This window comes from Neofelis nebulosa, chromosome 7, assembly GCF_028018385.1.
Source record: "Neofelis nebulosa isolate mNeoNeb1 chromosome 7, mNeoNeb1.pri, whole genome shotgun sequence".
NCBI lineage: Eukaryota > Metazoa > Chordata > Mammalia > Carnivora > Felidae > Neofelis > Neofelis nebulosa.
The window spans coordinates 99,749,102-99,758,657 of NC_080788.1; the positions used below are offsets into that span (position 1 = coordinate 99,749,102).

Consider the following 9,556-nt stretch of genomic DNA (forward strand, 5'->3'; position numbering starts at 1 on the left):
TTGGCATCAGAATATAATATTCTAGAGACAATATCTAGAATGAATAAGAATTAGTATCTTCAAACACAAATGTTCACATGTGTTAATTTGTTTTTATAAGTTAGGACTTCTCAGTTGAAAGTGGCTGAAAACTGACACAAACTAGCTAACGCAAAAAAGGAGGGAGGTCTCTTGGCTCAGTAACTCAAAAGGCAAGAGGGGTTAGCTGGCCTCCTCAGTCATGACAGGTTCCAGAAGCTCAAATACTGTTCTCCGAATTCACTCTCCATTTCTCAGCTCTGTATTTCTGTGGGTTGCCTTATTTTCTTCTACTTATGGGGTAGGTGGAAGAGGCATGGATATAGACAGCTTCTGGCTTTTATTATTCTAGCTAATAATATTAACAAGCCCAGAGAAGAGCAAGGCTCTCTGTCCCTGACTCAGTAGATACAAACCTCAGAAAGGACGCTGATTGGACTGGCTTGGGACATGTGCTAATCTTTTAAATGAATTACTTGGGCCAAAGGGATAGGGTGTCATGACTGGCCAGGCCTATGTCACATGCCCTCCCACCTGGCCAGGTAAGGCAGGGCGTTGGATTGGCAACCCCACCAGAATCGCAGGCACTGGGCAGCGGTAGGAACTGGTGGTGAGGGAAACATTTAACTAGGGCAAGAAGAATACTGCCGTTATGAGGCCAAAAGACAAAAAACACAAAACACTGAACTCCATGGTTACTAAAGCTCTTTTTTCCTTCTATGAAGTAGCTGCAATTATTGACATGAAACTATATGAATTTAATTTTCTCCCACTCCCAACCCAACTACATACTTTAAAAGAGGTACCCAAAGTTAGTACAAAATCATGCTTTGGCACCTTCTGTGCTCCTTCCTCTGCTCATACATTAGTCAAGTCAGAAACTACTTTGCTCTGATGTGGCCACATTCACCATAACATATAATAGTAATAACAACACACATCACTTTGGTGGTGGAACACTGCTGGGGAGAGGAAGCAGCGAGCTACAGCTGCGGTGTTCGCTATACTTCTCTGTCTTCTTTTTCATCATCATCAACTCTTGCTTCACCTTCAAAGCAGCTCAAGAGATTAGTGCTGCAGCTAGAATGCAGAAGGTCCAAGGAGAGCAAAGGGGCTTTCTTCTGCACCCAGAAGGGTTTCCTCTCAGACTGCACAAAAGGTACTTCAGTGCCTCCCTGCCCCCGCTGCTCTCAAAGGCCTTCTGCCTGGAGCTTTCCTCTGTCCATCAGGGCTGGGACTGGGGGTGGAGAGGGGGGATGGGGAGTTGAGGCACTCGCCTCCAGTGTAGAATTTAAGGGAGTGCCAAAAACCTCAGTCATCAACATTAATACTATTTTAATGCAGTATTTTTTAAAAATAAAATTAATGCAAAGAATCTATGAAGAACAAAAGGTCAAAATATTAAACAAAGAGAGGACTAATACTACTGATATTTCCTTTTGACACAGGCTCCAATATGGCTCAACATGGCACTGTTACTGACCTTGCCTTTATTTTTTTAAAATGTTTTAAAATGTTTATTTGTCTTTGAGAGAGAGAGACAGAGTGTGAGTGGGGGAGGGGCAGAGAGCGAGGGAGACACAGGATCTGAAGCAGGCTCCAGGCTATGAGCTGTCAGCACAGAGCCTGATGCAGGCCTCAAACCCACAAACCGTGAGATCATAACCGTGAGATCATAACCTGAGCCGAAGTTGGACGCTCAACCAACTGAGCCACCCAGGTGCCCCCCCGACTTTGTCTTTATTTAAAATGTTGATATGTTGTCCATCATGGATTTTTTTGCATTAATTTTTATTGTTTAAGATATTGTATTATAATATTTTGTATCTTGATTACTGAGTGTTTGAAATTTTTTAAATGTTTATTTATTTTTGAGATGGAGAGAGAGACAGCATGAGCAGGGGAGGGGCAGAGAGAGAGGGAGACACAGAATCTGAAGCAGGCTCCAGGCTCTGAGCTGTCAGCACAGAGCCCGATGAGGGGCTCGAACTCATGGACCGCGAGATCATGACCTGAGCCGAAGTTGGACGCTTAACCGACTGAGCCACCCAGGCACCCCCGAATTACTGAGGTTTGGTGCCCCCTTAAATTTTGCACGTAAGGTGAGTGCCTCACTCTAGTCTTCTGCATCCACCTCACCAAAGGGGTGGGGTCATGACCTGGAACACCATCAGGAAATACCTCACTCAAGTTGAGCTAATCAGATTCTTTCTCTAAACTTGAAAATGGAAAGAGACAGAGACTCTATCCAGATGACAGTGAACACTTGCACTGAAATGTCATTCTGAGTTGTGGCTGGAGGACTCTTGTCAGGCCTTGTTCAGGCCAAAGAGGACCACTGTAAGAGACAGAATGAGGGAGTTGAGCATGTGGCAGATTTTTATTATTTGTCCAAAATATCCTCTGCCCCCCTCTATAGGGTCCTTTTCTGATGCCTCTTTCTGTTGGAAGAGTGTATTGCCCGCAGCAGGGACATCAGGCATGGCCACATGACTTGTTTTAGCCAATGGAATATAAGCAGAGGCGAAACGCCACATCTGAGTAGAAACTTCAGGTGCTATTGAGTAGTTCTGCTTTGCTGTCTTCCCTCTATGGTAAGGTTGGCATGTTCCAAACATGCTGTTTCAGCTGAAGTTCAAGAATAAGAAGATGTGGAGAAGGGCCACAGCTGATTCTCAGTGGGCACTGAGGTAAGAAATTATATACTTCTGTTATAATTCACGGAAATTAGGAAATGGTTACTGTAGCATAACTTAGTCTAACCTGACTGATACAGAGAATAAACTTAGTTTCTAGTCTTTCAGTTTGTCCTCCTTGAAACTTGATTTTGTTTCATACCCATGAAATCCTCTGAGATCACTTAAGTGGGTGTTCTGTTCCTTATAACCAAGAGTCCCTGATAAAATTGATAACAATGATATTATTTAGAACGATTTTGTTCTTTTTACCATGTAATGGGTTCTTTCCTCCCCTGTGCCAAGGTTGAGTTGTATGCATGCACACACTTTGAGAAATGCTTAGATGAGAGAATTTACTGCACTGAAAGTAAGGATAATTTTTGACTGTGTATTATTATTAGTCAATAACAGATAGCTATGGTAGTTTTCTCTTACTTTATGCAAACTGCGACTTAACCTGAAATTTCAATTAATAGCATTGTTTCATGGTATATACAGGAAGAACAATTTCTGCTACTTCAGAGTGATAACACTATCTTCACTGGAGAATCTGAAACAACGGAGTCCTATCAATTATCATTTTAGCTTTGTTATTGAAAAATAAAATCCCTTTGTTTACTATATACATAAATCTTTGTGTAGTGTTTTCATTCCTTGAGTTTAATTCAACTGAGTATTCTCTGAACCCCCCCCCCCCCACCACCCATGAGGGTATGGCTCAGTCTTTCAGGCTACCCTCAAGAGAAGCCTTTTACCTTATCCTGTGCTCTGAAAGGAGCGAGCAAAGTCTCCAAAATTAGGGCATGAGATTTTTATGCAATAATTGTTGACTAGTGAGACAGTAACTTCTGTTTTACACAAAACTTTCTCTTGTGCCAAACTGAAATGAATAAACATTTAAATTAGTTTTTCAAAATATTTCCACAAGTATAGTTTTGTGGGTAGGAAGCATAGAAGTTGTAAGACTTGCTTCAAGCTCTTGGCAAGTAAGTGGCAGCATCAGGTCTGGAATGGGATCTCTTGTCATCTAGCTATTTCTATTATGCCTTGGTACAAAGAACAACTGACTTCTCTGATACATTCTCCTCAATATCTGTAACACTGTGCACAGAATGTTCTGATTGTCCTAGAAGTAAAGTCTAAAACTATAAAAAACATGCATATCTGCTACCTATTATATTTACCATAGGAACATCTAGATTATACTGTGTTTACTGCTTATAGTTAACTGAATATCATTTTAGTTATATTAAATGACACGCTTTGCTACACACATATTTGATGAGATGCCAACATACTAAAAAGCAGATATTTGTTTTCCAGAATAGTTTGAAAATTAAAGCACTGACAGTTTATTTTAAAATGTAGCTAAATTGCAAATTTTCATTAAAAAAAAAAAGAAGGTAAGAGAAAAATAACATTTGAAACAAGATTCAGAGTAGATAGTATAGAAAGGAAAAGAAAATCCTTGCTCAACTGCACAAGTACAAAAGAACAGTTACAAATATATTACTGATTCAGTGATTGATAAAATATACCAAGAATTCAAGGAGGATGTTAGATTTAGAAATGTGAATTGCTAAAAATACAAAGCAGTAACAGTGGTTCCAATTGCCTATTTGAAAGTATCTACAAAATTATTTTTTTGTGTAGCAATTCTTCATACCAGCCTAAGTTGGGTAAAATAACATAGCAAATGCTGGTACTAAATATAAATTGTTACCAGACATTTTTCTTATAAGGCAGTATTATTTTTCATGGATTTTGAAGGCCATACACATGTGAGAAGTATTTTAATTTGGTCAATTGACAACTAATGAGATTCAACCAGTTGTTTTTAAAGCCTCTAAAAATAAACTTCAGCCATTTTGTCTTAATGTGTAAGATGATGATTTAGTCCTTGAGGGAAATACTTATTCATAGAATTTTAATCACTAGAAATGACTAATTAATACAGTAGAACATTAATGAAAACTTTTGGGTCTAGTAATAACCTGTGTCGATAACTACTTGCCTAACTTTGGGAAAACTACTTAATGTAATTCTTTGCTTTCCATTGTTTTGAAGGGCATAGAAATTCTGGCCTATGAGCTTTTGTGGAAACAGAGCACAAAGAGACTATATGGGAAAATTTAGTATTAACACATTAATTACTTTATTAAGAAGATAAGATGGGCGAGTAATGCTTGTTGTTCATCTAAGATGATAAAGCAAATGTTAAAATCTGTCATCTGTGTGCCTTATTTATTTATTTATTTATTTATTTATTTATTTATTTTTGGCAGTTTAATGATCCTGATATTGACTGAACAAAAATTATACATATTCACTATTTTGGAAAAAATGTGCAATAGATCAGAGAAGAAATGTTCTCCCTGCCCCCTCCCCCCCACCCCTGCAATGAACTAACCTTCCTTTTCTAGCCTACTTATGTCTCAAGGTCTTTGACATTATTGGTTTTTTAACAGACATCCAAATTTCAACTCAGTCCACACCAGTGTCTACTCACAAATTCCATTTCTCATAAAACGAATAATTTAACATTTCAAATCTACACAGGGCTTGACAAAGATGAAAGGTTGCTTTTGGTCTTAATGGATAAAGTATATAGGCTCTCCATCACAGAAAAATAATGCTGTGGTTTGACCATCCTAATTAGCCTGTGACTCTAAGTTCTTTTTTCAGACAGGGCGATTAATTTCTTAGTTCCAAGGGTAGTTTTGAAGGGTAATTTAAAAGAGGCTGTAGTTAGCAGTTTAAGAGTGAAATCATAACATGAAGAAAAGATTGGCGGCGAACTAAAGTTTTGAAAACTTTCAAAATTAAGTATCGTTAACAATTTTAAATTGAAGTGTCTTCAAAATAGTGGCATGTGCCTAGTAGGGCTCAGATTTGTGCTGATTTAGATTTTCATCAGTACACATAAGATGTAATAGGTTACATGTGAGAACACAAATGACTGTAAACACAGGTCACATTCAACTAATACTGAATTGAGAAAACCTCCCTGATGGCTGAAAACAGTGATATCTTATTTCTTTTCTTGTTGTAAATAAAATATCAATGTTCCAGCCTTAACCCCATCGTTTCTCTCAAAGGCTAGTCTTTCTGGTCTCCAAGCAATGCTGGGAAATCCTTAGTGGGGCACATAGGAGGCCTGAGCACCAACTTTACTGCCCTGCCTGATCCTTGGGCTTGCAACTCAATGATGTGAAGAAAATCTCCTTACAACAATCCTGAACTCCTGTCTTACCCTTTGCATCTCCAACAAAGTGAATTATTTAAAATTAGAATGGGGCACCTGGGTGGCTCAGTGAGTTAAGCTACCAACGCTTGATTTCAGGGCAGATCATGATCTCAAGGTTCCTGGAATTGAGCCCCAAGTCCAACTCTGTACTGACAGCAGGGAGCCTCCTTGAGATTCTCTCTCTCCCTCTCTCTCTGCACCTTACCTGCTCACACTCTTGCTCTCTCTCAAAATAAACAAATATTTTTTTAATCTTAAAAAAATTAAAAGTGCAATTTACACACATCTCCTCAAGAGTGGTTCCCTTCCTTCTAAGCAGGGTGGGCATAACATTATCAAGATCTTTCTCCTCATGAAGCTTATTTTCTAGTGTGTGAGGAGGGGAGCAATAAATAAATACAAAAATAACAGGATAATTAAAATATACAGCATGCCAGTTAGTGGTGGCTGAGAGGAGTGGTGGCAACTGTGGCCAGAAGGGTCTGGCAAAGGTGACACGTGAGCGACAATCTTAAGGAGGGAAGAGAGTGAGCCATTCCATTACAGGGTTTTGGGTAAGGCTGTCCCAGGTTGAAGAAACATCAAATGCAAAGGCCCAGGGGCCGGAAAGGTGTCTGGTATTGGTTAGGGGACAGTGTAACTGGAGCAGAGGGGAAGAGTGGGAGGAAATAAGGTCGATGAGACCGAATGTGAACAGGTCAAGCAGGTCGTGGTGGGCCATTCCAGGGACCGTCTAAGAAATGGACGTTTGGAGGATTCTGAGCAGAGGAGTGGCATGACCTAAATGTTGTTAAAGGCACTCTTCTTGAAGCTAGTTTTGGTGGAGGTGCCATCAAAAGAGATCAGAAAGATAAATCCGATGGTAACAGGTGCCTCAAAGCTTGCTAGGACAACTACTGAAAGGGGAAAAGGGTTGAATCCTGGACCAACGGATGCGTGGTGGTTGGGAGCACGGAGTACCCTGGGAGACGCACCTGCGCAGCTTTCAGGCCTAGACCACCCAGAAACCTCTGGTCCTGCTACTTCAGCCCCAGGTCCCTAGCCTGGGGAGGGTCAGGGCCCGAAGCCCTCAAGCCTGGTTGCCGTAGCCACCACAGGATTTTTCTTTCCCCTCGCTACACTCCCCACTCCTGGGGGCAAAGCACCAGGTCCCGCATCCGCTCCAGCGCAGACTCCCAAGTTTGGGGCAGCGCAGACTCATCAGTATTCCTCCCGCGGAGTTCTCCCCGCCCCCGCCGCGAATCACCGCGCCCGCCTATCCCGCAGCTCCAGCCTTTCCGCGTTCCGCGCCGCCTCACCGCCCCCACCCGGTCCCTGTGGACCGCAGCCTCATCTGCCCTGAAGCGTTCCTGGCAGCCCCGGGCACTGGCGGGGTTACGCCGCGCTTTCCAGCAGGCTGGCGGCGGCCACAAGCTGCGCCTCCGCAGCGGAGAGGGGGCGCCCTGTGCTAGGCGGCGCCCCCGGGGAGACCCGCTCTAAGGCATCCCCGCAACAACTCTAGGGATATTCAACTCCCCAGCTCTCGGTTTAAGGTCCCCCTGCGCTTCTGCAGTGCACCAGACGGGGGAAGCAAATATAGGAGGACCTGCATTGCGCCCCCGCTGGGATGCACTTGCGCAAAAAGGAGACCGTCTGCTGCAAAACCGGAGGATCCGAGGCGCAGGGAGTTAGGGGTGGGTTTTTTTTTTTCTTTTTTTTTTAAGGACTCACCTTGTGCAGTTTCCACATGGCCCCCAGGGCTTTGACTTCGTGGCTGGAGTGTTTGCCCTCCTCCAAGCACTGGTAGCACACAGGCATCTTGCACTGCACGCAATACATGCTGTGGTTCTCCAGCTCGTGATCTGTGCAGGTGGATACCTTGCGCGGGCTCAGCCGCCGGCTCACGCGGCCCTGGGCCGGGGGCACCAGGCGGTGCTTGGCTAGGGGCCCTCGGGGCGGGTGGCAGCGCAGGCGGCACGGATCGCAGTAGAAGACATCGCACTGTTCGCACATGACGGTGGCCTCCTTAGGCGCCTTCTCGCAGAGCTGGCACTTGAGGGCTGCGGCTTTGCTCTGTTGGTAGCGGTCAATTACCCCTTCCAGGACGCGGTTCTTGGGGAAGCCGCGGAGCCCCCGGTCATCCAGTATGAGGCTGCGGTGGCACTGGGGACAGGTGATACAGGAGTTGCGGGGCACCGGGGCCAAGGCCGGTGACAGATGGGTGGCCGGTGGCGGCATAGCCGGCGGGAACACGCGGACGCCGTTGGGGGACTTCTGGCACGGCGTAGTGGGGGCACTGGCGAAGCCCCCGTAGGAACCATAGCCGCTGTCTGCTTCGCTGTACAGGCTCATCTTGTCCAGGTCCAGATAGTCATAGTCGGAGACCCCAGAGCCCGAGGCCCGACGGCTCTGGGGGGACTCAGACTCCGGGGTCTGTACCAGGATGTTGCGGGCGCACGCTTGACATAAATTGTGAGAGCAGGGCAGGATGATGGGCTCCCGATAGAAGGAGCCGCACACAGGGCATTTTAACTCTTCTTCCATCTCTTCCATGAGGACCGGGCTGGGAGCGAGGCAGCAGCGGCTGCAACGGTTGCCTGAGCTGGTGAAGCGGCCGACGGCCTCTCGTCTCCAGCACCTTGGCCAGCGGCGGCGGCGGTGGTGGCGCCTTCCCGCGTCGCCTGGGCACCGACTCCCGGGGAGGCGCTTTCTCTCCAAGCCACTCTGTCTGTGAGCCAAAGAACCGCGACGCCGCGCGCCAGCCCCGGACCGCCCCCTCCTAGTCCCGCCCTGCCCTGTAAACAGCGGCCCATTGGACGGCGGCGAGAGAGCGAAGCTCTCATTGGCCACGCGCCCCGTCCTTCTCCTCTCTTCTGCAGGCCAGGGGGGGTTTCGTAGCGGACTCTGAGGATGAGCGAGTCTTCGCTCCTGGCTGCAGGATCTCGGGAGGGGGCCGGCGTGCGGAGGCGAGGGCCCGGGAAGGAGGAATTAGGCGGGATGACTCATCCTTCGCCCCGCTTCCTTCCGACCTCCGGTGCAGTCACCCAGGAGCAGGGGGCGTGAGAAACCCCTCCCCGCAGCGAGTAGGCTGGCGGAGGGGGCTGGCGCTTCTCGCCAACTGTCTTGTGTTTGGCTTCCAGCTCTGGTGTCCGCGCCGACCTACCACCAGCTAGGGCCGGGCGACACCGAGGACCACCCTCCCCGCCTTCTCTTTCCGCTGCTGGCAGCCTGGGCTGGCGCCTCACCCAGGCCTGGATTTCGGTACCGCAGCCGGGCTCTTCTCCCCTCCAGGAACGCGGTGCAGCCCGGCCCCGGCTCTACCCCATCCCAGGCGTCTGGCGTGAGCCCTGGGAAGCGCTTCTTTGCTTCTTTCACCCTCAGTCGCTGGGTTTTAAGACGGGATTAATAATATTAATTTCTTAGTGCTGCCGTGAGACTGAAAGGCTCAGTATGTTAGTTAAAATCTCTGCCCCCTACCTTTCCCGCTTTAAATTCAGGCTCGGCCCAGAGGCTTCCCAAGCCGTGGTGTGAACCCTAGGGTGCGAACGTGCCTCTCTCCTCTCCTCACTCTCCCTGCCTTCCAAAGCTGTGCTGTCACCCTGCTCTCAGCGCCTGGTTGTGCTTTCGCGAGGCC

The 9,556-nt window shown here is 46.5% G+C and overlaps 1 protein-coding gene across 9 annotated transcripts in view; it reads right to left on the reverse strand.

The window, feature by feature from the left end:
* TRIM9 (tripartite motif containing 9) overlaps positions 1–8,669 on the reverse strand; it is a 111,072-nt gene extending 102,403 nt beyond the window's left edge. For 7 of the 9 annotated variants that reach the window (XM_058739036.1, XM_058739033.1, XM_058739031.1 and 4 more), the window contains exon 1: positions 7,654–8,668. In XM_058739036.1, the coding sequence (XP_058595019.1) occupies positions 7,654–8,475 (822 nt within the window). In that variant the 5' untranslated portion in view covers positions 8,476–8,668. Of the gene's footprint in view, positions 1–7,653 lie in introns of all 9 variants that reach the window. The other 2 variants (XM_058739035.1, XM_058739028.1) reach the window with 1 other exon arrangement.
* Between the last annotated feature and the right edge of the window lie 887 nt (positions 8,670–9,556).